General features: G+C 51.5%; 1 protein-coding gene across 1 annotated transcript in view; it reads right to left on the bottom strand.

Annotated features, from left to right (window-relative positions):
• Positions 1 to 27262, bottom strand: part of GRM7 (glutamate metabotropic receptor 7) — a gene marked incomplete at both ends in the record, with an annotated part of 164494 nt that overhangs the window by 12268 nt on the left and 124964 nt on the right. Inside the window, one exon of the mRNA XM_083869703.1 lies at positions 16160 to 17095. Coding sequence (XP_083725829.1) covers positions 16160 to 17095 — 936 coding nt within the window. The remainder of the gene's footprint in view (positions 1 to 16159; positions 17096 to 27262) is intronic.

Raw genomic sequence — 27262 nt, 5'->3', positions numbered from 1 at the left:
ACTCACCCTGCAGGGACAGGGGGGGTCTGCAGTGAGCTCTGTGTGTCCCAGCAGTGCCCAGGAACAGCTCTGCCTCCCTTTGGGCTCCTCCCTGCTGCTCTGTGCCCCTGGCAGTGAGCTGAGCCCTGCCCTGCCAGCTGCTGTCCCTGCTGGGGGACATCCTGTGCCCACTGTGAGCCCTCCCTGCAGGGCCTGCCCATGGGGACAGTGACAACAGGGGGACAGAGACCTGCATGTCCCTCTCCTGGCTCTCCTTCCCTGCTCATTACACGTCCACAGGTGAGGGATGGATCTGCAGTGGATGAGGTGTCCCCACAGGACACCAGGTGTCCCCAGGGCAGGTCCCCAGGTGTCCCCAGGGCAGGTCCCCAGGTGTCCCAACAGGTCCCCAGGTGTCCCCAGGGCAGTGTCCCCACAGGTCCCCAGGTGTCCCCACAGGTCCCCAGGTGTCCCCAGGGCAGTGTCCCCACAGGTCCCCAGGTGTCCCCACAGGTCCCCAGGTGTCCCCAGGGCAGTGTCCCCACAGGTCCCCAGGTGTCCCCACAGGTCCCCAGCTGTCCCCATGCAGTGTCCCCACATCAGGAGTGTCCAGAGACCTCCCAGCCCCAGCCAGGGCTCTGGGGGTGAACAGGGACCGCAGCCCCAGCAGGGCTTGGCTGCATTTCAGGCACAGCCAGGGGAAAGAAGAGCTCCAGAAATCCCATTATCAATCCTCAGAACTGTCTGGCATCTCCTGCTTGGCATTCCTGTTTGTGATCAAAGCTCTAAAATAAGTTACACATCACTAAAGGAGACAAACACAAAGTGCAGCAGGAGTAATGTACATCCTCAACCTCCATTATTAAAATAATGGCTTTTCCCTCTCTCACGGGCTGAGCACTTGGCTTTTTTTGAGCTAGAAATAATTCTTCATCTGTCACTTCTTTCCAAAAAACAAAGAACAAAAAAAAAAAAGGCAAAGAAAAAAGAGAAAGCCTTCATTTCACTGCTCCCTCCTGCCACTGCACTGCTAAATTGACTGACACACAATCTTGGCATTTTCGGGTATTCAGAGCCAGGCTCTGGCTGCTGTTGTAAATCATATTTCTCCACACTTATTGCATTTTATTCATTTTATACATGACCAGAGATTAGAGTTCAAATGAAACAGATTTTGCTATCCTTCTTATATTCCAAACGTCACCAGGCTAGAAATCTTTAATTTCACTCACTTCGACTATTGAATAATTCAATGAAAAAGGAGAAAAAAACCCCAAAAAAACCCAACACTGCAACTTTCAGTTTGGGATTTTGGGGGAAATAAAGTGAGACCCCCAGGGCTGTGTCTCCCCCAGGGGCACACACAATGTCCCCAAAGGCACACACAATGTCCCCAAAGGCACACACAATGTCCCCAAGGGCACACACAATGTCCCCAAGGGCACACACAATGTCCCCAGGGCACACACAATGTCCCCAAGGGCATAGAATGTCCCCAAGGGCACACACAATGTCCCCAAAGGCACAGAGAGCATCAGGCAAAGCTCTCTCACAATCTTTTTTAAATCTTTTTTTAAAACCATTCCAAAAAAGAAAATAAACTCAGGCCAAACGATTTTAGGCCAATTCCGTTTACCTGAGATGGAGGAACGAGCAGGAGGAATATCAGGGGAAAGTATTGATGATAAAGAGACAAACAAAGTGGAAGTTAATGTGTAAATAAACACAAATGGGCAGGGAAATGGCAACTCAGAATGGGACTGGCCTTCAGAAATGGCCACGGGTAATAAATCACTCCTGGGGAATCTGGGCACGCTGAGAAACCACAACTTTCAGCCCAAAAGCGCAAACAAGGCTGGGCTGGAGGGAGGGACAAGAAGGATGGGACCTCACAGCCTGGAGCTGGAATTGGACAATTCAACCCCAATGTGCAAACAGACCAAAACTTATCAAAGTGTGAGACCTGGTGACTGTTTGTCCATTTTGTGACCATTTTGTGTCCATTTTGTGACTATTTTGGGTCCACCTTGGGTGTAGCCCTGGCCAGGCTCTTGTCCTGCCCAAGGCGGATCCTAAAGGCCTCTCAATAAAGGAAGAGCAGGATGGAAATCCATCAGCAGGAGCTCCTGCAAACCCCTCTGGGCTCTCAGCTTTGCTCTGCACCCCCAGGGACACCATTGCTGTGGGCAGGGGGGATACTGGGGTGAGGGTGGCACAGGGGGCTCCTGGCCAGGGTCCAGCTCCCTCCTCCCAGCCAGAGCAGCTCCTGGGTGTCCCCAGGTCCATCCAGCTCCCTCCCCTGATCCAGAGCAGCTCCTGCAGCAGCTCCAGGATGTGCCCAGGTTGTCATGGCAATGGGAACTCAGTGAGTTCAGCCCTGCCAGCTGCAGCTTTGCCTTGACAGCGCTGAAAAACACTGCCCAAAATGATCCAGGGCCTGGGGAGGGGAGGCACAAATGCCCTGGTGGTTCTGTCACCACTCAGGCTCCAGCCTGGGGGTGGCAGTTGTGTTTTACTGCCCAGGAAATCAGGCAGGCACACGTTAGGACAGCAAGCAGCCTCCTCTCACTTGAGCTGTTCGGGTCTTGCAAAATTAAATCCATAATCCAGAACAAATGTGAGCATTGTTAAGAGTTCCCCAATCACACACAGTCATTTATACCAAGAAAACAAAGCCAGAGGAACGAGTCCAGCCCCAGCAGAGGGGCTGAGCCAGGCCAGCAGGGCAGGGCAGCCCCAGGCAGGGTTTCTCCTGCTCTGACTGGGGCTCAAATCCAGCTCTAATCAAGTGTCCATCCCACTCAGGCTCCCCTGGCCTGTCCATCTGCAGCCCTGCCAGGATGAAACCCCAGCTATTCCAGCCCAGGCCATGCCCCTACACCAGAGCAGAGATCCCCACACAGGGTTCAGCTCACAGAAAAGCTCCAACACTTTTTTTCTGTCCTTTCACTCCAGCTCTGCCTCCCCTGATGCAGCCATGTGAATGTTTGATTTATGTCCAGCCAGTCTGGCCCACTTGGAAGGCTTTCCCTGAGATCAAACTGCTCTTTTTCCGAGACACTCCAGTTAATAAATTCCCTTTGCCTCCACTTGCTTCAGCCACTGAACATCCTCAATCTCCTGACAAACACCCCAAACCTTCCCCATCCAAAATGAAATCCTCTGGCCTTCCCAGAAGAGCAGAACCAATTCCCCTGCAGGGCTGGGTGCCAGAGCTTCACAGCTGAGCTCTTTGGGGCTGCACTGGAGCTGCCCAGACACACAGCCTGGGGCTGGGCATGTTTCCTGGGGAATTCGCACAGTTTCCTCTTGGTTTGGACATCCAGGGTTCATTTCTGGGAGCAGGTACTTCATGTGTAACCTGTGCCCCTCCATTCCCTCAGAGCAGACTCCACCTGGCCCTTCCTGGGGGCTGCTGAACCACAGAATCACTGAGGAGGTTGGAAAAGACCCCCAAGAGCAGCCCCTGGCTGGTCCCCAGCCTGTCCCCCAAGGCCAGGGAGGTGACCCCACCTCTGCCCTCTATACTGAGCCATCCCAGTATTCCCAGTGTGCATTCCCAGTGCATTCCCAGTGCATTCCCAGCTCAGGCAGAGTGCAGAACCCCCAACCAGCCCCACAAAACACCCCTTGCCCACCTGATGCCCCAGCCCTGTCCTGCCCCAGCACTGACTGTGGTCACTCCACTCCCCCAGAGCTACAGATCCCGAAAATCAGCTGGAATATTTCAATGTCAGTGAAGTTTGACCCGGGCCAATATTGAGAATCTATTCCATATATTTGCATACAAACTAAGATCTAATTGTGCTCAGAGACCTTCAGGGGAATTTGAAGTGCAAGGCAGGGTGAGGTGAGTGAGGAGGGGAGAGGGAAGGGATAATCCCACATTTATTACTTCTCTTTAAAGACCTTTGGAGCAGAGCCCTGGCAGTAAAAAGCACTGACAAATACACACATGTGGAGCAAACCATTTGTTCGGTGACTTTTGAAATGATAATGTAATTATTAGTTAAACCAGAGCATTTATATATTACTTTGGCCACCTGGAGAAAACTTGTTATGTCTGGACACGTCCTGTGCCACCACAGTGCTGGGCACAGTGTGTGCTGGGGCACTAAACCTGCAGCCAAGTACCCAGAGCAGTCAGCAATTCATTTATCCTTATAACTGGGTTATTTATTTATTCATTTAATGATTTATGAGCATGGGCAGAGCGGCTGTGTCTGCCCCTGGATCCCTGGAATGCCCCAGGCCAGGCTGGACATTGGGCTTGGAGCACCTGGGACAGTGGGAGGTGTCCCTGGGACAGTGGGAGGTGTCCCTGCCCATGGCACTGGGTGGGATTTAAGGCCCCTCTCAACCCAAACCATTCTATGACAATGATTTAATTTTGTGAAGGATGAACGTGAACAGGGAGTGTGGAAAGAATGGAAGATTCATGGGTGAGGCAGCAGAGCCTTTGCTCCTGCCCAGCCATCGATAGGAGCTGAAACCCTGGCACGGGGAAAAGAATTCCTTGTATAAAGAAAAGCAATTGAAACATCAAAATAATAATAATAATAAAAAGGTCAGACATGGGATGAGGGCAGCAGCTGAAGCCCCACACAGGCTGGACCCACAGATGCTCAGATGTCCCTGTAATGACTATGAACCCACCAGCTCTCCCTGGAGCTCTGCCAGCCATCAGCAGCATCTCCCGGGCTGAAAATGCCCTTCCAGGGGCTGCTGTGGCTCAGGGGGGTCTGTGCCAGCCCCTGTCCCTATCCCTGTCCCGGGAGAAGGGCAGGAGGCAGCGGAGCCCAGGGAGGCAGTTCTTATTGCTGTTAATGTATCACAATTAGAACACACCGTTGCCATGGTGACTGCCCGGAGCATCATCATCATCACCATCATCATCACCATCCTCATCCCTGCCCCGGCTTCCCGCAGTCCCCGGGTCTGGCACAGGGTGGGCACTGCCACGCTGGGCTGGGAATGGGTAATCCCACACTGCGACAGCATTTCCGTGCTCATTTAAATGAGGTTTAATTACAAAGAGTCTGTCATTTCAGGAACTGCCATATTCCAGTCGTATCTTCGGGAGGTACCCGAGTGCATCAGCGCTAATCCAGAGTATCGGGGAAGAGTTAATTAACTAACGGTGCCTTTTTACGGTGAGAATAAAGCAAATCTCTGACTCAAACCAGACACTGCCTGGCAGTTTCCAGAGATATCCAAACTATTCTCCAGTGAGGTGATGCCCTGTCGAGGGTCAAGGTCCCTCTCCCCATCACCGGCTCCCAGGGAATCTGGAATTACCCCCCACACCAGTCAGACCTCAGAGATAACAATTCACTCGGGATTATTCACAGCTCCCCATCAGCATCTTCATTTGGGGGGCTCAAACCCCAATCTGCAAACCCCAGAGCAATCTGGGGAGAAAAACACGAGTTTTAAGCCCAAAGCAGCTCACAGGTTTAACTCTTTGGTGGCCGGGCAGAAGTTAACAAGCCGCAGACACTGATGTGAATGTGTAACGTGTTCAGTAGGTTTTAATGGGATAATAAAGCCGAGCCTGGTTATTGCTGCTTTCAGCGCTGAGAAACTTCCCCAGAGAGATCTGGTGCCCCTGGTGAAGGATAGGGACATACAGCAGCTACAGCTCCCTCATCTCTGCCTGAGCCAGACACCAGGAGCCTGGAATACAGCCTGGATTGGTGACAAACCCTCCTCCTGTCAGCCCAGGATAATTGAAATACTGCAAATACAAATACAGCCTGAATGGGTGACAAACCCTCCCCTCCTGTAAATGTTGTTTTGGGACCTGACTCTCTAAATGTTTTGGGACCTGACTCAGTAAATATTTTGAGACCTGACTTCTGTAAATGTTTAGGGACCTGACTCTGGTCAATGTTTGGGACCTGACTCAGTAAATGGTGTTTTGGGCATCACCTCCTCCAGCCCAGGGCAGGGCTCCGAGCAGCCCCCACACCCCTCTGGACACCCCTCTGGACCCCTTTGCCGGGGAAATCCCGTCTGGGAGGGATCAGACAGAAGCACAGGCAGGGCTGGGTGTGCTCTGCACCAGCGGGGACATCTGACCTCCCTTCCTTATCCTCAGTCCTTATCAGATTTCATCTTCCAGTCAATAAAACCTGCTCAAACAACATTGATTCTGAACTTCTGGAGAATCAAATCACTTGACTTCCTTGGTCCTCCAATTAAGGCACCAGAATAAATCTTAACTACTCCCTAATACCGGTTTCCACAAGACTTTCTTCAGCTCTAATCACGTTTAAGCACCTGGGCCAAAGGAATTGATTTCCATTGCCTTTCCTTCCCAGCACCTGAGAGAGTCTGTGCGGAGCTTCCCAGAGCATCTCCCTGGTGAATTACTGCTGCTGGTTCAGCTGCCAGGCGGGATCTGTTCCTCTGCTAAAAACAGCTATCTTGTCTCCAAATGATATTTAATTATCTCCATTAAACATTACAGGCTGCTCTGGTGCCGGGGATGTAAATCAGAGGGAACAAGAGGAAGACGAGAGCACATTGTTCATCCCATGTTTTGTCCTCCTACTCCCCCTGCACTCTGTTCAATCAGTGTCTCTGGAGGTGAGGCCACGGTGTGAACACTCCAGTTATTCCATTTACAACACACACGTTGTTTTTTCACGGGTGAAATGGGCAGGGCTAAAGCTCAGCTTTCCCTGCTGTGGCAGAGGCAGTAAAGGGCTGAACGGATGGTGTTTAATGAGCAATTAACAGTGCAAGGAAAGCTGTTATTGCACAAATATAAACATGCTCCAAATCACTCCTGACCTGGTAGGGTTGGGACACAGGGTTTTTTTTTTTGCTTCAGTCTACAAGAATTCATTGTTGTTTCTCCTTAACCTTCTGCTGAGTTTATGCCTCGAAAGCAAAACGTGAGGTAATTTCTATCACTGAGCGTGATGGGTCCTACTTTTATTATTATTATTATTATTATTACATGCCTGCTTAAACCATTTAAAACAGCAAATAAATCCTTCAAATCGATATTTTTGCATCCCTGTCTTGCATATAGGGAATTCTACTTTTGGCTTTGCATTGGACTGGCCTTGCTGGACTGGAAATGTTTTTTGCAGGGAGCTCTTTCCTCCCCTGCACAGGCAGCCGTGTCCAGCCCTGTGTGCACAGAGCAGCTGATGTTTGGTGTCACAGGTGTCTCCCCAGGGTCCTCAGAGGACTTGATTTGTGCAGAGGAGATTTTTTACTGCAGCCTGGGGTTTTTTACTGCAGCCTGGGGTTTTTTACTGCTCCTGGAGGAAGGTTTTGGCTGAAGGAGGGGAGGTTTAGATTAGATATCAGGAAGAAATTCTTGACAGGGTGTCCTGGGTTTAGTGTAGGATGTGCACACAGTATTTATCCCATCCCCATCCCCATGAGCTGCTGGAACCAGGTGGGGCAGTGTTTTCCCAGGCCCCTCCTTTGGGCTCTTCTGCTCATGGCCCATCAATGCCTTGCCCAGGACTCACAGGGAACTCCCTCCAGGAGCTCTCTCTGTTTAATGGGCCATCAAGGAGCCACTGCACGACTCCTCATCCCATTGGGAGATGCTCCCAATGCCCAGGGGGAGGAGCCAAGCATTCCCACCTGGAGAGAATCTGGGATTTGGGACAGGACAAGCAGCCCTGAGCCACTGGATTCCCAGAGGAGCAGAGCTCCCAGACCTTTCTGTGGGATCACTGCTTCAGGAAGAGCCCCTCACCTGGACTGCTCCCACCACCCTGCTCAGGGTGTGTTCTGACTCTGGCAGTGCTCCTTTGTGTTATTGCATTCATTTTATTTTATTTTATTCTTACCTTTCTTCTCATTAAATTGTATTTCTGACTTGGAGCCTCTCACTCATTTTGCTTTCAAACCACGACTCAGGGCTTGGAGCAGCCCGGGCAGTGGGAGGTGGCCCTGCCATGGCAGGGGTGGCCCTGGGTGGGCTCTGAGGCCCTTCCAGCCCAGCCCAGCCCAGCCCAGCCCAGCCCAGCCAGCCCAGCCCAGCCCATGGCATGAAGAGCTGACCCCAAGGCTGAGTGCTCTGTGCTCACTGCACAGGGGTTTGGAGCAGGATGATGAAAGTCCCTCTCTGTGACACCTTCTCTCCAAGCAAAGCTTCCCCTGGCTCCCTCTGCTCCTCTCCTGGCACCTTTCCTTGCTCCTTCCGTTTTATTCCTGTTTATTCTACAACAAACAAGAAAATGAAGGGCTCTCCCTGTGCAGGGGCTGCTCCCCTTTGCAGGGGCTTTAATGACCCACTCCCAGGAGGTGACACAAGTGCTCCAGGACCAATTCTTGCTGCTCAAACCCCCATCAAACCAAACCCTGACTGCAGCATCCACGGAAAGAAAACTGAGAAACATCTGCATAACTGCCGTTGTACTGAGGAAGCCCTTCAGGGCACAGGGAATGTCCCCCCAGCGCCACCCAGAGCTCCCCACCTGAGCCCTGGGATGGGGCTCCCCTCAAAATTCCACACTGAGGATCAGGGATGGATCAGCCCCCCTGGGACACCACATCATCCCTGTGATACACTTCCCTTGAGCCTTGCGCACACAGGAAATTCAAAACAGTCATAAAAATCACAGAATGACTGTTGGGATCATCAAATCACCCCCAGAGCACCTCCTGAAGTGCTACATTTTCACCTGCTTTGGGCATTCCCAGGGATGGTGTAAATACATCAGCACAGATCCCACCTGCCTTGCACAGACACAACTGAGCCTCCCCTCTCTGGGGCCACTTATTTTGGGATTTATTCCTCCTAAACCCACTTTAAAGAGCCAGTCCACTCCTCTACAGCCACCCCTTGTTCCTGTAGGTGGCTGCCCCCAACCCAGCACTGTAAATCCCAAGGCAGGGCTTTGCAAGGCTGAGCTTTTCCCAGGAATTCAGCAGGCTGGAAATTCCCCCAGTCCCACCCAGCAGCCCGGCGTGGTCCATGCAAGAGCTCTGCTGGGGGAAATTATGTTGTCAGCCCAAGTGAGTTTGACATTCAGCAATATCAGAAGGCAAGCAAAGAGAAAAGTTTCATCAACACGGTAATTACTGCCCCGGACTCCGCAGAGCCGCAATTATTTCCCAGTGAGGGGCTGTCAGTTCGTGCTGCAGATAAAAAACTGTTGATAGGGCTGCCAGGGGCCCGTGCAGAGATGGCTTTTCACATGCAAACCCCTCCTGGCAGTTCTGCGTTTTCCAAAAAAGAAAAGAGGAACAAAAAAACAGTACATGTCAACACTGTGCATTAAACACCTACACGTTTTGGGTTTTTTTTTTTTTTTTTTTTTTTCTTTTAAAATTGTGTTGCTTTTCAGCCAGAGGCAGTTGAGTATGCACCAGAAATTCCAGGGGAAGGGAAGAAAGGACCTTCCTTGCTCATTTTTCCCTTTTTGATGTGTGTGCACAGGGCAGGGGCTGCCAGTGCTGCAGCAGTGCCATGGAGGGAGGCTCAGGATGGAGATCAGGGAAAGGTTCATCCCCAGGGGGTGCTGGCACTGCCCAGGCTCCCAGGGAATGGGACTGCCAGAACTCCAGGAGAATTTGAAAAACCCTCCCAGGGATGCCCAGGGTGGGATTTTGGGGGTTTGAACAAGGCCAGGAACTGGATCAATGATCCCTGTGAGTCCCTTCCCGCTCAGAACATTCTGTGATTTTCACCTTTGTAACGCCCTCTCCTTTGTGGGTTCCATTTATTTCCCCATCTTCCAATTTTTTTTTTTATTTTTTTTTTTTCTGTCTCCTCAGCAGAGCTGAGAAGGGAAAAGGCTGGAATTACCACAGCAAAGAGATCCCTCAGTGCCAACATCAGACATCAAAGCAGCCACTGAGAGGCTTCAAAGGGCCCCTGGGTGACAGAGCAGCCCCGTGGGGACAGGAGTGGAGTCACTGCAGCTCCACTGAGCCCGTCTCCCCCAGGGGACAGCACACACCCCAGTGTGGTCCTGCTGCTCCGTGACAAGGGTACAACACCCCAACATTTCACCCAATTAATGGGTTGTTAATTGTTATAAATGTATATTATAAAGTTGGCTTTTGGCAAGATGTGTACTATATGATTAATGATGTTTTGGTAAGAATATAGGGTATAAGTTCTTTATTTCTGCTATTAGTAAGGAAAATTAAGCATAGTGGTAGTAGTTGATCTATTATGCTTAAACTGTTTGGTGGGGATAACACCCAGTGAACATGGAAAGAAGACTCTGCTGTTGATACACCAACTATCAGCATCTCCATCTGAAGAAAGCACAGACCCAGGCCCAGCTGGAGGTGACAATACAGACACAGCCCAGAAACACAAATGCTCTAAAAAGGCAAACCCAAGGGGGGACCATGCAAAAAACAGTTTCTTGAATATGGAAACTGTTTATGGAAAAATATGAATATTCATCAAACTGATGCAATAGAAAGGGCATTTAACGAGTGTGTCTGATACAGCAGGTGTGGACTTGGCTGAATGGCCATACTTTGCTTTTTTACCTCCTAATTGTCTTAATTTTTAAATTAAACCTATCTCTTAAAATTTACCAAAAAAGCGAACCTGCCCTCTCCCTGCACAGCTCCCTGCCTGCTCTACCTGCCTGTGCTGGTGGCCCTGCTGGCTGTGGGAGCCCCCCCTTCCCAGGTAATTATGTGGAACACGATTGTGGCCTTGGGCTCTGCCTGCTCAGTGTTTGCAATTAGATCCTACTACAAAAGTACATATTAACATTAAAGGAGCATTACAATGCAGCAAATGTGATAAAGCAGAGCAACGTTAGTGTACCTTCTGCTTCTGTTCTTGCAGGAATCATAATCACCGTTAATTTATGGTCTTCTGAGGAGGATCTAATTACTGCAATCAGCCTGTATTTCACTCACGGTGTGCTGTGTGCTGTTCCCTGCCTTCACAGGGGCTCCTGCAGCCCCAGTGCCCCAGGCAGGGCCAGGAGAGGCAGGAATGCCCTTCCCAGCAAAGCCCTGCCTGGGGAGCACAGTGCAGCATGCTGGGGAATGGATTTATCACCAAAAATGGCTTTGTTTTTTCACAACACCACCTTGGAGAGCAGAGGCTCCTTCCCAAGCCATCCCTGTCATGTCAAACTCCAGGACAAATCCCCCTCTTTGTCTTGCACCTGAGTGTGAGGTGTGGGACACCCACAAACCCCAGCTCAGCCTGCCCAGGTTAAGACACTGAGTTTCCCTTGCTGTTTTTCCTTCTCTTTCCCAGCCTCTGTGGCAGAGCTCCTGGTGAGCCCTCAGTGAACATTCCAGTCGGGAATATCCTGCATTTCCTGGGATGTTCTGTCCTCCAGCAGCTTCAGGGGCCACAGCCCAACTCCAGGCAGGGGGTGCTGGGTCTGTGAGTGGCTGCTCAGGGCACAAAGTCCCCCAGAGCACCAGGGACAGGAAAACAGGCACCAGGGACAGGAAAACAGCTCCAGGGACAGAAAAACAGGCACCAGGGCCAGGAAAACAGACACCAGGGACAGGAAAACAGCACCAGGGAAAGGAAAACAGCACCAGGCCAGAGAGAACAGCTCCAGGACCTGGGATTCCTTCAACAACACAGATGGGAATCCTGAGCTCCTCTTTAGGGTTAAACCATCAGCAGCAGTGACACATTAAAAGTATTTTAATTTTGGCTGGGGTTGGGCTGGTCACAGCCTCCCTCTCACTTGGAGAGGCCAAATGAATGCAGAAGGAAATAAAGGAAATCTGACTGGGAACTTCACCCTGGAGTTTTTGTTCTACAGAAATTAGAATTGAAACTCACAAGGGTTTTTATACAGTTTTCCACAGTTTGTCAAATAAATAATAAACCTAATAAATAACCTAATAAAAACCTGGCCAGGATCACTTTGGTAGTGAAGGTTATCAGCCTTCCACTGATTATTTCACTTCTAGATTTCAAAGAACACCTAATTTCTCCTCAATTAAAATGCAGAAATCCATAGAAAAGGTTTTTTTTCTGGAATACTCTGTGCTTGGGGGATCTCCAGAGCTGGTGGCTGCAGCCTGGAGGGTTTGAATGCAGTGAAGCTCTTCAGTTCAGGCCTGACTCAGGACAACTCTCATGTCAGAGAATAAAATTGCAGAGTGTTCTCAGGGCTACAACCAAGGCTGGGTAAATTTAGCAACTTCAGCATCTGATCCTGCAGGTAATGAAGTGATGGGTGAAGTCAAAGTGCTTCCATGAGAATTCCAGTTATCAGAGTCCTCCTTCAAACAAGTCCCTGTGGGATCCTGGCAGAGTCAGCCCCATTCCCTGGGAGCCTCCAAGCCTGTTCTCCACCACAATCCAGTAAAAAATCCAGTGCAAAACTCCAGCAAACGCTGCATTAAATCCCTCACAACTCCCAAATCCACTGATGGAGAGTTGCTATAGCAACTAGTCAGCCCAAGCCCTCCCAGGGGAGAAAATAAAAGTGTGTCCTACCTGGCTAATTGCTATTTGTGTTACACAGAATTGAAGGGTAACTTGGCTCCACAAAAAAAAAAAAAACAACCCAGAACAGGGACTGAAGTGCTCCCATGCTAATGTGACATTATTTAATCTGAGCGAGGGCCCGTTTTGCATGTGCCTTCAAATTACAGTATTTATGGAACACTCAACACAATAAGTAAAAGTGTCGCTGCCAAATCTGCCTGACTTGCCCTGCTTATTGATTGGAATAAAAGGGGCACTGAGAAAAAAGAAATGGAGAAACAAGGAGGAAGGTGGAAGAGCTGATGGGATTAGGGACTTCAAATTTCATTCCAAAACCTACAAATTTCCCCCCAAAAACCCCAACCCCAGTTTACAACTGAAAATTCATGCAAAAATAAGCTGATGGAGGGTGACAAGTCTTTTCCCTGTTTCAACTTTTCCCTGTTTCCCATCATGGCAGGAAGAATAAAGCTCCCAAGCAGGAAAACCACAGTGGATGAATAACAGCCACCCCTCACTGAGAGAGGCACAATTAGAACTTTTTTAACCTGAAAAAAGCCCTGGAGATCATTGAAGAACAGAATCCCACTGGCAGGGTGTATTTCAGGAGCACACCGACAGTTCTCACTGCCTTGTAAACACATCCTGCAAGGTATTATTTTAATCTTGGCACAATTACTAAATAAAAACAATCAGAGGCAGCAGAACCTCTGTGAAACATGAAAATACAACGATGACATCTCTCTCTCTCTCTCTCTATCAGCCCAGTGACATGATCTGAGAAAATGAGATTTTAGGGGAATATTCAGCCTCTCTCAGGCCTCCCCACCCTCCCAGGGTGGAATTCCTTCCACATATCCAGTCTGAATCCCCCCTCCTTCAGCTAAAAGGCATAATGGCCTTCTGTGAAATTCACATTAATGCAGGTCCTTGTGAGCAGAGACAGCACAACTGTCCTGCTCCTCCAGGGTTACACAGCACTTTTAGGATATATATTCAATAAAGGAAAACACAACCCCCCAAAGCTGCAGAGTGCCCAGGCATGGGGCAGGAGCTCTGAGAGCTCCTCTGTGGCCCAGCCAGAGGAACTCCAGGAGTGCTGGAATGTGAGAAGAATGAGCACATTCCCATGGGATCCATGGGCTGCACTGCCAAACAAAGCCCAGAAATCACAACTGACCCACAAACCACAACTGACCCACAAATCTCAATTAACCCACAAATCACATCTGACCCACAAATAAATCCCAACCAGCCACATGTTCTCTCCATTTTTGATGGTGGACAAGGAAACAGTTGAGTGGAGTCCAGCTGTAAAAAGGCCTGAAATCTGCTTTTACCACGTTCCACCTCCCATGTGCCTCATGGTTCATCTCCATCCTGGACAAACTCAGATTTCTGGCCTCCCTCCACCTGCTGCAACAGCTCCTGCTTGAATTATTCACCTTTTATGAATTACCTGCAGCACATTGCTAAGTTGTATTTTTTTCCCTGTTGTTGTTGGTGTTATTCTGTGCCCTGAACAAGGCAGGTGTTTTCAATATGCCTTCCACCCAACAACATTATGCTTGTATTTATCGATAAAATAAAATAAATCCATAGGCTGAAGCCCACAGTGTTATATATAACCCCATTCCTCAGTTTAAAACATCGTGCTGCAGGAGATTTTTCAGCAGGTGCAATTTCCATCCCAGCACAGACGTGCGTGGCTGAGCTGAGGCACAATATTTTCCAGAGGGAATTTCTGACAGGAAATCAGTAGCGAGCACCAAAAAGCACAATCCCTGCACCCCCACCTGAAAGGAGTGAGAGGAAAAGGAGGAAAAGCAGCAAAGCTCCTGCAGGGCAGGGCAGGGCAGGAGGGGACAGCCCCAGGAGCAGGGACAGCACTGAGCACTGACCCCCAGCCCTGCAGGGACACAGGGACACGGGGACACAGGGACACAGGGACACAGGGACACGGGGACACGGGGACACAGGGACATGGGGACACAGGGACACGGGGACACAGGGACACAGGGACACGGGGACACTGGCCCCACAGCCCTGCAGGGACACAGGGACACAGGGACACGGGGACACAAGGACACAGGGACACAGGGACACAGGGACACAGGGACACGGGGACACGGGGACACAAGGACACAGGGACACAGGGACACAGGGACACAGGGACACGGGGACACGGGGACACAAGGACACAGGGACACAGGGACACAGGGACACGGGGACACAAGGACACAGGGACACAGGGACACAAGGACACAGGGACACAGGGACACAGGGACACGGGGACACAAGGACACAGGGACACAGGGACACAGGGACACGGGGACACAGGGACACAGGGACACAGGGACACGGGGACACGGGGACACAGGGACACTGGCCCCACAGCCCTGCAGGGACACAGGGACACGGGGACAGGGCCCTCCACGCACAGCAGGGTCACACTGGGGACTTTGCTGGACAGGACAGAGCAGCTTCCAGCCCAAGGAATGGGGATGAGCCCCAGCAGCACTGAGCAGACACTGCTGTCCCTGTCCCCAATGTCCCCAATGTCCCTGGGCTAGGGCATAAGACAGTGAGGGGCTGATTCCCCAGCCCTGTACCCTCCTCTGTGCCCTGAACATCAAGTTCATCATCACCATCCTTTCTGCTGTCCTACATGGGCTGCACAGGAGCCCAAGGCTCCAGAGCCCAGGTTTAATTCAGCCCCAGGAGTTCATGGGATCCTCCAGTTTTTGCTGATGGACAACTCTGGATTTCTTTGTGGTTCAGTATCACCCGGTTAAATCTCTGCACACAACAATTGCAATCACTCATCTGAGTCCCCTGCAGGCCCCAGTGCCATGCAGGGAGCTCAGAGCAGCTCAGCCTTCTCCATGTCACAGCCAGGTCACACAGACCCCACTGCACCCAGAGCTGCTGCTGCTCCTTGTCTCACCCTCAACAGGGACAGCAGAGGTGTTTGAAGCATTTGTGAGCCTTGGGACTGCTGGGCAGGGGCTGCACAGAGCCTTGTTCCCTCAGCTCAGGAGGTTGGAGGGGTTTGCACTTGCTTTGGGGTAAAACAGGCTGACAGCAGCTCAGCACAGCCCAGTTCACCATTGCTCCCCAAACACTGGGGTAAAACAGGCTGACAGCAGCTCAGCACAGCCCAGTTCACCATTGCTCCCCAAACACTGGGCTTGGAAGTATCTGCCATACCCCTCTGAAATGACAGCTTTTCTCCAAGAGAAGTGAAAGTGAATCTGCATCTGGAGCATCAGCTGGAGCCACTGGGCTCAGCCAGGGAGCTCAGGACAGGCCCTTGTAAATGGTGTGTGTAAATGTGGTGTAACTGTGGTGTACATGTGGTGTAAATGTGGTGTAAATGTGTCCCGGGGCTGTTCTGTGAGCACAGCACCCATCAGACTCCACCCTGCCCTCAGGACTCAGGTCTGGAGGCACAGGAGCCCACCTGGTTATTTTTTTGACAGTTTTCTTGCTTCCATCTTGCATTCAAAACACTTTAGTTAGGAGATGCCTCTTTGTGGATAATGTGACAGCTAATTCCCACTTCTCCTACTGCAAAGTAACAATTGAAATAGATGCGACAATAAAACTAATGGCTAATGTGATTGCTATCGATCAATTGCCACTTTGTCAAACAAATGGCCCAGGAGCTAAACGGGGGAGGAAAACAGCGCCAGGGATGAGGTGACTGCAGAGCCCGGCTGGAAATCCACCAGAATCCTGACACACCTCTGCACTCTCACCTACCTTTTCTGCTGACTGGGCAGTGCCAAAAAATATTGGAATGAAGGCAAGCCATACTATACAGGTAGTGTACATAGTGAATCCAATGGGTTTGGCTTCATTAAAATTCTCCGGGACCCCCCGAGTCTTGATGGCATACACAGTGCACGTCACCATGAGCAGAATGCTATAACCCAGCGAGCAAATGATCTGCAGATCCGTGATGTCACATTTGAGCACCCCTCTGGCCTGCTCGGGGTTCATAGTCTTCTGCTCATCGTAATCCACGATGATGTTGGGCGGGTCGACGGCGAACCAGACGAAGACGCCCAGCAGCTGCACGGAGATGAGGCTGGAGGCGATGGCCAGCTGCGAGGTGGGGCTGATCAACCGCGGCGCCGTCACCGACTTCTTGCCCTGCTCGAAGATGCGGTAGATGCGGTTGGTCTTGGTCAGCAGCGCCGCGTAACTGATGCACATGCCCAGCCCCAGGAAGACCCTGCGGAAGGAGCAGACGGCCACGTCGGGCTTGGCGATCATCAGGAAGGTGATGATGTAGCACAGGAAGATGCCCGTCAGCAGCACGTAGCTCAGCTCGCGGCCCGAGGCGCGCACGATCGGCGTGTCGTTGTAGCGGATGAAGGTGGCCACCACGAAGATGGTGGCCACGATGCCCAGCATGGCCAGGAAGACGGGGATGACGGCCCAGGGCGAGTGCCACTCCAGCTTGATGATGGGGATGGAGCGGCAGCCGGTGCGGTTCTCGTTGGGCCGCTCGTTGTAGGAGCACAGCAGGCAGGTCACCTCGTCGGCCTGGTACTGGTACCCGTCGCACAGCTCGCAGTGCCAGCAGCACGGCATCCCCTTCACCATCTTCTTCCTCTCGCCCGGCCGGCACGGCTGGCTGCACACCGAGGGGGGCACGGCCCGCACCCCGCCTCCCCACTGCATCTCCTCGATCTGGGGGGACAGGGACACAGACAGGCTGGGGTTAGGGCTGGCTTAGGGCTGGCTGCACACCGAGGGGGGCACGGCCCGCACCCCGCCTCCCCACTGCATCTCCTCGATCTGGGGGGACAGGGACACAGACAGGCTGGGGTTAGGGCTGCTTTGGGGCTGGCTGCACACCGAGGGGGGCACAGCCTGCACTCCACCTCCCCACTGCATCTCCTCACTTTGGGGGACAGGGACACAACCAGGCTCAGGGTCAGGGCTGTTTTAGGGTTCCTTAGGGCTGGCTGCACACTGAGGGGAGCACAGAGCACACCCCCCTGTCCCACTGCATCTTCTCACTTTGGGGGACAGGGACACAACCAGGCTCGGGGTCAGGGCTGGCAGCCACAGACACGAGCTGGGAATGAAGGGAGGGGACCCAGGGGAGCCCCAGCACACAAAACCCAACTGGCAGAGTCCTGGAACCACAGCCTGGTGCCTCTGTGTGGGGCTCTGGTCCCTGACTGTGTTCACTGCTCCATTTCTCATTTCTATTTGTTTTAAAATCTTGATGAAATAACACACAACCCCAGATAAACCACGAGAGTGAAAACCTTTTCTTTTCATGAGAATCAGTGAGAACATTACAAACCTTGAGGGAAGGCAGGACTCAGATTTGCAAGGCTGCTTTCCACAAACCACAAACCTCTTACCGAGACAGAACAGAGACCTCTCCTCCCAGAACTGCTACTGACCAGGGGAAGATTTGAAATGAGGTGGAAATGTGTTTTCTACAGGGCATGGGATCAGTGGGAGTGGGGGAAGGTCTGCTACACAAACCAGGTGAGAAATATGAAGGACAAAGAAAATGGTCATCACTGAAAACTGCAATAATTAGATAATATTTCATTTCAAAGTCACATTCGGCTTTTGAAATACCACATGTGCTTCTGGGAATGCAAATGATAAATGATTGCATTAAGTCCATGGAAAGTCTCACTTACTCTGCAGTCTGGAGAATCCTGAACTCCGAGGTATGTGACAAAGGCTCCCAGTGCTGTGAAAAATGAGACTCACAAATCATTTCAGACCGTGCCTGACTACAGCCACTCACAGTATCAGGAGCAAGGGAGGTTTACACTGGAGCCTCAGTGAAACAGCCCAGGCTGGAAATCTGGGAAGGCTCTGGCATTCCCAGCACCAGTTACCAGCCCAGCAGCTGCTCTGTGTGTCTGTTCCAAACATAAATCCCGATCCCCTGGGATAGATGGGAATAAGTGTCATTAAAAACAAAATTTCAGCTGTTTTTCTTCAGGTCACTTAAATGCTGCCAAGCTCTGTGATTTTCCCTACAAGTCAAAATTCTCAGACGAGTTTCTTGAATCAGCTGCCCTAATTATTCACATAGACAGGAAGACTTGGATGGGCAAGTCTTAAATTGAAGTTGCATTTTCCTAATTTAAATCAAAACAGATCCTGCATCATCTTCCTTTTATATTTGTGCAAACACCAAGCCCTGAAGTCACACTCTGCTCACACACACTGGAGTACCAAAGGTCTTTCTGTGAATGCTGTAAAAATAATCCCTCAATAAGAGATATTCTAGAGGTCTGCCACTGCCTGGGAAACTTCATTAACCTCCAGCATTCTGGGGAAGAGAAAAGATCCCTGAACTCCCTTCTCCTGCTCTGCTGAGCTGAAGGTGTGCAGCTCACGGGAGGCAAAGGAGTGCTGGTGATAAAGGGAAATACAAAGACTCATTAAATGGCACTGATTAACGGTGCTTTGGTCTCACTGGCAGTGCAAGGAGCCAGGAAATCCATTTCCATGGCCAGCTCCAGCCCTGCTCTGAGCCAGGGCTCACAAGGAGCTTGAGTTCCAGGGCAGGGAGGATGAGGATGGGCTGAGTGACCCCAGTGTCCCCTGAGTCCCCCCCTGCAGGAGGGCAACGCCAGCAGAGGGGCTGGGTGACCCCAGTGTCCCCTGAGTCCTGCAGGAGGGCAGTGCCAGCAGGGCTGGGAGGATGAGGATGGGCTGAGTGACCCCAGGGTCCCCTGAGCCCTGCAGGAGGGCAATGCCAGCAGGGCTGGGAGGATGAGGAGGGGCTGAGTGACCCCAGGGTCCCCTGAGCCCTGCAGGAGGGCAGTGCCAGCAGAGGGGCTGGGTGACCCCAGTGTCCCCTGAGCCCCTCCCTGCAGGAGGGCAATGCCAGCAGAGGGGCTGGGTGACCCCAGTGTCCCCTGAGCCCTGCAGGAGGGCAGTGCCAGCAGGGCTGGGAGGATGAGGATGGGCTGAGTGACCCCAGGGTCCCCTGAGCCCTGCAGGAGGGCAGTGCTAGCAGGGCTGGGCACTGAGGGCAGCCAGGGCTGGCACTGCTGACCTGCAAACACGGAAAATGTCCTGGCAATTCCTCAGCAAAGCAGCTGCCTGTGACACTGTGACACTGCTGCTCCTGTCACTCCTCTCAGTCCCTGCCTTGTGCCCATTTCCCAAGGCAGAGTGACACAGGGCAGATCAGACTTACCTGAGTTTCACACCTGAGAGTGAAGGCTCCAGCCATCCCAGAACCTGCATTTCCCACCCTGATCTTTGCCCATCCCTGATGCCTTTTTGCTGCAGGCACCAGAACAAAGTGAACTCACCCCAACCACATGGATTTTGACCCAGTCTGCAGCAGGGAAATGATTTCCACCAATTTTCATACGAGTGAATATCTTCATCACCACAGGCTGATTAATGTGTTATCACAGCCCTGCTTCCCTGATGGCCACAAAAGGGTGGATTTCCATATTCTCAGACATATTCCACGGCACTGCTGGTACCTGGGACAGCCTAAAGGTGCTTCACTCTGCACAGACACTCTGTGCAGAGAGATAAAGAGGAGACCAGGCAGAACTGAGGAAAGTCCTCTCCCTGCCCTCCTGGGGTGACACCACAGCAGCTCCAGCACTGGCCTTGGACAGATTTCTGCTGTTTCTGGAGAGAATTCAGATGCAAAGTGCCTGTGAGGGAATAATGGCACCAACACCTGCAGCAGGGGGTGACAACCTGAGTCAAACTACAGACACTTTCCCCTCTCAAAAAAGGACATTTTTGAAAGGAAATGTGTCCCACATCTACACATCCTTTAGACACCTCCAAGGATTAGCTGACAATGCCCAGCACAGTCTGCAAAGCAGGCAGCAAAAAATAATTCATAAATCGTGAGACAATTAACAGAAAAACTGGGGGTTTTATGTGGAACCTTCCATTTCAGCCCAGGGATAAGGGAATTTCTTCTCCCCAAACCAACAGCACTGCCAGACATTGTACCCCAATGTCACACCTTGAACTTCACCCTGTGCCCAGGGACACGAGGAGCCCCCTGCACTGCAGCCCTGGCAGGTTTGGGAAGGATGTTCTCCCTTCTCCCAAACATCTCCAAGTCCTGGATGCCTCCAGCAAGAGGAATTGCATCCACTCCCAATATATATTCTCATTATGTTCGCCAGAGAACAAACATTACAAGAAATGCTTAGTCTGTCTCATAAGGCCTAATGTAATTGTTCATTTTAATGAATAAAGTAACTCAATATCTGTGTATAATTCAAAACGTTGCTGCTTTGCCTCCCTCCGCCACAAACATTTCCATAATAAGCCATTTGTTCTGAACTTAATTGTTCCGCGCAATGTTTGATTAAAATAAAAATCAGTACGAAAAATAATTACATTAGCGCTAATTAACCTACTCAGGGAAGAAAATAGCCACGTTCCCTGACACCACTTCCACAAAAGACGGTGCCATTAATTTCATGGGCACGCAGCTCCCAGCGGCGGGGACTGGGCTCAGATTTATTGCCACCTCCAGACTGCAGCTCCCAGCTCAGCACTTCAGGACATTTGTGTGCATTCCACTCTGCAGACAGCAATATTTGTATGACTTAGCTCTTCGGGCCCAGCTATTAATGTCTTGTAATTAGTTCCTAAATCCAGGGATTTACCGTGATAATGGTTTTAAGCTAAGAATGTGTCAATAACGCATCCTCGGCAGAGTCCTGCTGCAAAATATCAACTGAAATCCCTCCAAGAGATAACAGTGCTGATAAGGCAGAGTGGCAGAGAGGCTGCGGTGCCTGGCCCAGACATGGAGCTTCACCTCACACTGGATTTTCCCTTTTCATTTCCCGGCCTGCAGGAAGTGCTGGGGTGCTGGAGGCAAAAACCCCACCAGCTCTGGCTTGTGCCAAATAAATCCCTGCAGGGAGCAGAGCACCTGTACACCTCTGCAGGATAATACACAACTCACAGAGGCTCCTCTCTTGACACAGAGGGATTGTTTCTGCTGACACTGGTCTCATCCCCATCCCATCCCATCCCATCCCATCCCTTCCCATCATCCCGTCCCATCCATCCCATCCCATCCCATCCCATCCCTTCCCATCCCATTATCCCATCTCATTATCCCACCCCATGGATCCCAGCCCAGCCCCTCTGCAGTTCCCAGCTCCTCTCCAGAGCCCCCCCCTCCTCACCCAGGCACCCCAGAATGAGGCAGAGCTCTCTCCTACCTCCCAAATTCCTCTATTTTCTGTTTCAGACCCAAGTCCAACCCAGTTCCCAAGCCACGGGCAGGGCAGGGGATTTATTTCCCTTTCATTTCTACTCTTCCTTTGTAACTCTCATTTCTTTCCCTTTCATTTCTACTCTTCCTTTGTCTTTTGTTTAATATTTGTCACCTTTTGTACCTGCTCTGCCCCAGCAGCCCCGAGGGCCCCTCTGAGCACTCACAACTCCATCTTTAATGAGATCCAAGGGCCATTTGTTCTACATTAAAGCAAGGACGTTTCCAGCACGTCACTGATGGGGAGGAAAATGCTTAATCCACAGTTTTTTTTGCAGAAATGCTTATTATTGTACATTTCTGTTGACACACAATAAAAGGGAAAATTAATTATTTTAATGCTGTTAGATCTGCCTACAGCCTCGTGTTGTCCTCTCACTAATGGAAAGGGGTGGGCCATGAATCTTCACTATTCATCCTGCAGCCCCTGCAAAATTTTTTAATTCAAAAAAGAGCACATACTTCCAAATGTGCATTTAGAACACGCAGTTCTTGTCTCTTTAAATAGATGGGTCAGGGCAAAACTATCTTCTGAAAGCAGAGCTAACCCAACGTAATTTTTTATCCTAAAGTGGCTCAGAATGAGGGAAAATCTGAATCGTCACAGAACCCCAAACTGGTTTGGAACTTAAATCCCACCCAGTGCCACCCCTGCCATGGCAGGGACACCTCCCACTGTGCCAGGGACACCTCCCACTGTCCCAGGTGCTCCAACCCCAGTGTCCGGCCTGGCCTTGGGCACTGCCAGGGATCCAGGGGCAGCTTTTTAGGGATTTTTATTGTGCAGGAAGACAGGAAAGCCCCAACCCAGTGAGCACAGCCCATAAACCCCAGCTCAGCACGAGGGCAGAGCAGTCCAGCTCCTGGCACAGCTCCTGCCTGTCTCACCCATCAGGTGCCCTGAGCTCATGCCCCTGTCTGACAAACCCACTCCCAAATGCACCAACCCCCCCTGCAGCCCCCTGGCCCATCCCAAGGCTCTCCCCAGCCCAGCCCAGCTGCAGCCCCAGCTCTGTGTGGTGTCAGCCCTGCCTGCTGCAGCCTCCTGGGGCAGGGAGGAACCAGCATATGGTCATTCAGCGGGTCAGTGGTCTGAGAAATCCTCTCCCCCCTGGCTGGGAGTGAATTCTGCAAGCTGAGATAATTAAAGGTGTTTGTGGCGGTCACGGCTGACACCAGCAATGAGGGATTGCAGGATTTAATGAGGGAACAGAATAAACAACATCCATTATTGCAGCTCACAGCAGGGCAGGGTGGCTCTGGAAGGAGTGGGAGGGTGGAGACACATTTCAGCTCCTCCCTGGGTGGGAGTGATGGGGCAGCAGGGGCCCAGCCCTGGCCAAGAGCTGTGCAAACAGCTCTGCAAGACTCTGCACCCAGCAGCAGAAATCATTCCCATCAGTGCAGACACCCACCCCAGGAGTGGGACTGGCACCCAGGGACTGATGGCACCTGCAGGGCAATGTCCCCAACAGTGCCAAACCCAGAAACTCCATCTGCTCTGAGCACACCCTGCTCCAAAGGAAAAACCCCAAACCCAGCAACAAACCCAAGGAAACGAGGAGCAGGAATCAATCTGAACAGGCTATTTTAGAAAAATACCATCTGTTGGCAGAATATTCCCGAGCAAACAAGCAGCACTGAAGAGGTGCTTGGATCCAATTCCAATCCGAATATTTTATCAAAAAAAAGGCAGGTACAGCCAGGTCTCCTGCCAGCAGGTCAGACAGTTAATTACTCTCTTCACCAGCTCACTGTTCATAACATTTATTTCCAAATTCCCTAACAGAGATGTTTATGGCATGTAAATTGATTAGTCTGAGCCCAAAGAGATGCAGGAGGTGTTGGAGTGAGCGGGTTCCACACAAATTGCACAGAGGATTAACAGAGTTACTCAGTGTACTGCTGTCTGTGGGGAAGGAAGGAGTGCAGGGTGGAACTTCCATCCTGTCTGTGTCAGTGCCTGTGGTGTCCCTGTCCCTGCTGCTGTCCCTGTCCCTGGTGTCCCTGCCCCTGCTGCTGTCCCTGTCCCTGCTGTCCCTATCCCTGTCCCTGCTGCTGTCCCTGTCCCTGTTCCTGTTGTCCCTGTCCCTGTCCCTGCTGTCCCTATCCCTGTCCCTGCTGCTGTCCCTGTCCCTGTTCCTGTTGTCCCTGTCCTTGTCCCTGCTGTCCCTGTCCCTGTCCCATCCCTGTCCCTGCTGCTGTCCCTCTCTCTGTTCCATCCCTGTTCCTGTCCCTGTCCCTGCTGTCCCTGTCCCTGTCCCATCCCTGTCCCTGCTGCTGTCCCTGTCCCTGCTGTCCCTGTCCCTGTCCTGCCACTAAAGGCTCCCCCTGCTCCAGAGCCAGCACTGACCCCCAGCTCTCCCCATCCCCAAACCCTGAGCTCAGGGATGTCACTTCTTCCAAACAAGACTTTCTGTCCCCCCTGCTCCCCCAGGCACAGAGCAGCCCCAGCTGTGCCCGGGGATCAGTTTTATCCCTGCACAGACACCTGAATGGAGCCAGGACTGCTCCAGAGCCCTGCCCTGGGATTGCTGCCAGGCAGAGAGGAGGAAATGGGGGGATTGCACTGCCCTCACACAAACTGTTGTGTCCCAGGTTTGCTGCAGTGAAAAGGCATCAAGTGTTTTGTTACCTGACCTGAGATACAGACAGTCCCAGGTAATTCATCAGCCCAGGGTTGAAAGCAGAAATCAGAGCAGATTTGAGGAGTTCCAGGTGAGTTGCTAAAGCTCCCCTCAGTCTGTCTGCTAACATGAGCAAGAGAGAGGAAACTGCACCAGGAGCTCCTCTGCACTCTAACAGGAAAAATCTGGTTCCAGATGAATGCAGGCTGTGCCCCCCACACCCCAAAAAACACCACCAAAGGGAGGATGAGCTTTGCTGAGGGCACCACACCAGCCTGAACAGCAGCAGCCCTGCCAGAGGAACCCAAGTGCAAAACCCTTCTGCTCCTGCTTGGAATGAGGACGATGATAAAGAAGAAAATCTTTACTCACCTTCTTGGTCTCCTGCAGTTATTCCCCTCCTGCCCCTGGGGTCTGCAGGGTCCTTACCTTGAGCAGCTTTGCCCATTCCCAGGAAACTCAGCCACACAGAAGTGACCAGGACTGCCCAGGGTGACAAACAAAGCCCCACTGCAGCCGCTGCCAAACTCTAACACTTGCACCAAACACCCTTTGCCTTCCCCTCCTGGGTTGTATTTAAGAAATAAGAGCTGGGGAAATGTCCCCTGAAGAGTTATTGCCACAATAATTACTGAAGACAAATCACATCCCCTGGCAGTTTTCCCTGGGATGTATTTAATGGTGTTTATTTTGGTTATTTCCAGGAATCCCTGACTTCTCTAAACTCCACCATTGTCTTTGTTATTGTAAGAAATAATCCAATAATACAAAAGGGACTCTCTTTTATATATATTTGTGAGAGAAACTAGGACACTTGGGTGATCAGAAGGGAAGTCAGTGAGAGAATCTCCACTGCTGATATGACCCTGTGGCCATGAGGCCACAAGGGTGAGGAGAGAATTCTTTTTATGGAAACATTTAACACAACAACAGGAATACAAATCAAGTTCCCTTAATTTGGCTTTAAATTTTAATGAATCAGGATGTGCAGTTTACATAGAGGAGGATTTGCTTGATAAAATATTAATTTTTTTTTTTTTTTTTTGCTAAAAGAACTGTAAATTGCGAGTGAATGTAGGTTTCCTTATATAGAACATCAAAAGTCGAAAAGCACTGAAAGAGCAAATCATGAGCAGGAGATAAAAATGAGCCAAGGTTTGAGGAGAGTAAAATATTGTTTGTGATCAGGCTCCAAGAGAGGACCCTTGGTGACACCTGGGTCACACCTGTGTCACCCCTGTGTCACACCTGTGTCACCCCTGTGTCACACCTGTGTCACCTCTGTGTCACCTCTGTGTCACACCTGTGTCACCTCTGTGTCACACCTGTGTCACCCCTGTGTCACACCTGTGTCACCTCTGTGTCACCTCTGTGTCACCTCTGTGTCACACCTGTGTCACCCCTGTGTCACACCTGTGTCACCCCTGGGTCACTCCTGTGTCACACCTGTGTCACTCCTGTGTCACCCCTGTGTCACACCTGGGTCACCCCTGTGTCACCCCTGTGTCACACCTGTGTCACACCTGGGTCACTCCTGTGTCACTCCTGTGTCACCCCTGTGTCACACCTGTGTCACCCCTGGGTCACTCCTGTGTCACTCCTGTGTCACCTCTGTGTCACACCTGTGTCACCCCTGTGTCACTCCTGTGTCACCCCTGGGTCACTCCTGTGTCACACCTGTGTCACTCCTGTGTCACCCCTGTGTCACACCTGGGTCACCCCTGTGTCACCCCTGTGTCACACCTGTGTCACACCTGGGTCACTCCTGTGTCACTCCTGTGTCACCCCTGTGTCACACCTGTGTCACCCCTGGGTCACTCCTGTGTCACACCTGTGTCACACCTGGGTCACTCCTGTGTCACTCCTGTGTCACTCCTGTGTCACACCTGGGTCACTCCTGTGTCACACCTGTGTCACACCTGGGTCACACCTGTGTCACCCCTGTGTCACTCCTGTGTCACCCCTGTGTCACACCTGGGTCACTCCTGTGTCACACCTGTGTCACACCTGGGTCACACCTGTGTCACCCCTGTGTCACACCTGGGTCACCCCTGTGTCACACCTGGGTCACTCCTGTGTCACACCTGTGTCACACCTGGGTCACACCTAGGTCACTCCTGTGTCACTCCTGTGTCACCCCTGTGTCACACCTGTGTCACCCCTGGGTCACACCTGTGTCACACCTGTGTCACCCCTGGGTCACACCTGTGTCACACCTGGGTCACACCTAGGTCACTCCTGTGTCACTCCTGTGTCACTCCTGGGTCACACCTGTGTCACACCTGGGTCACACCTAGGTCACTCCTGTGTCGCTCCTGTGTCGCTCCTGTGTCACCTCTGTGTCACACCTGGGTCACTCCTGGGTCACTCCTGGGTCACTCCTGTGTCACACCTGTGTCACTCCTGTGTCACTCCTGTGTCACCCCTGGGTCACTCCTGTGTCACCTCTGTGTCACCCCTGTGTCAGTGAGGTCCCAGGCCAGGCTCACAGGGGTGAGGCTGACACAGTCTACAGCTTTCCCACCCACCAATCCTGTTTTTTTTTCCCTGGGAAACATCAAAGTGCATTTGAGCACCTGCTCCTGGTGCCTGTTTTCCTTTAGGCACCACCCCAGAAAAGGCCACCTCACCCACAGGGATCAAAACCACCGCTGGAAAAGTGACTCACTCCAAAAAAAACCATCTCGCTCCAGCTTTCCAAAGACAAGAAGAAAAAAAAAAAAAAAAGCTGCAAAGCATCTGCAAATGAAAGCCCAGTGGTTCCAAAGCACAACAAATCACAGCTTCATTTCCCGGGCTGGCAGCTGGGGACTGCAGACAGCACAAGGAATAAAATTTGCATGAGCACTTGATGTCTCTGTTAGCCTGAGGAGCTCTGGCTCTCTGGGAACAGGGGGAAGGTTGCAGGACAGGGAAGAAGGAGACAACATCCAATGACCCTGCTGTGGAGCTGTGAGGAAACAGTAA

This window comes from Zosterops lateralis (genome assembly GCF_965231275.1).
Source record: "Zosterops lateralis genome assembly, chromosome: 11".
NCBI classification, from domain to species: Eukaryota; Metazoa; Chordata; class Aves; order Passeriformes; family Zosteropidae; genus Zosterops; species Zosterops lateralis.
The sequence above is the reverse complement of the archived record's forward strand: the minus strand, read 5'-3'. Positions and strand labels throughout refer to the sequence as shown.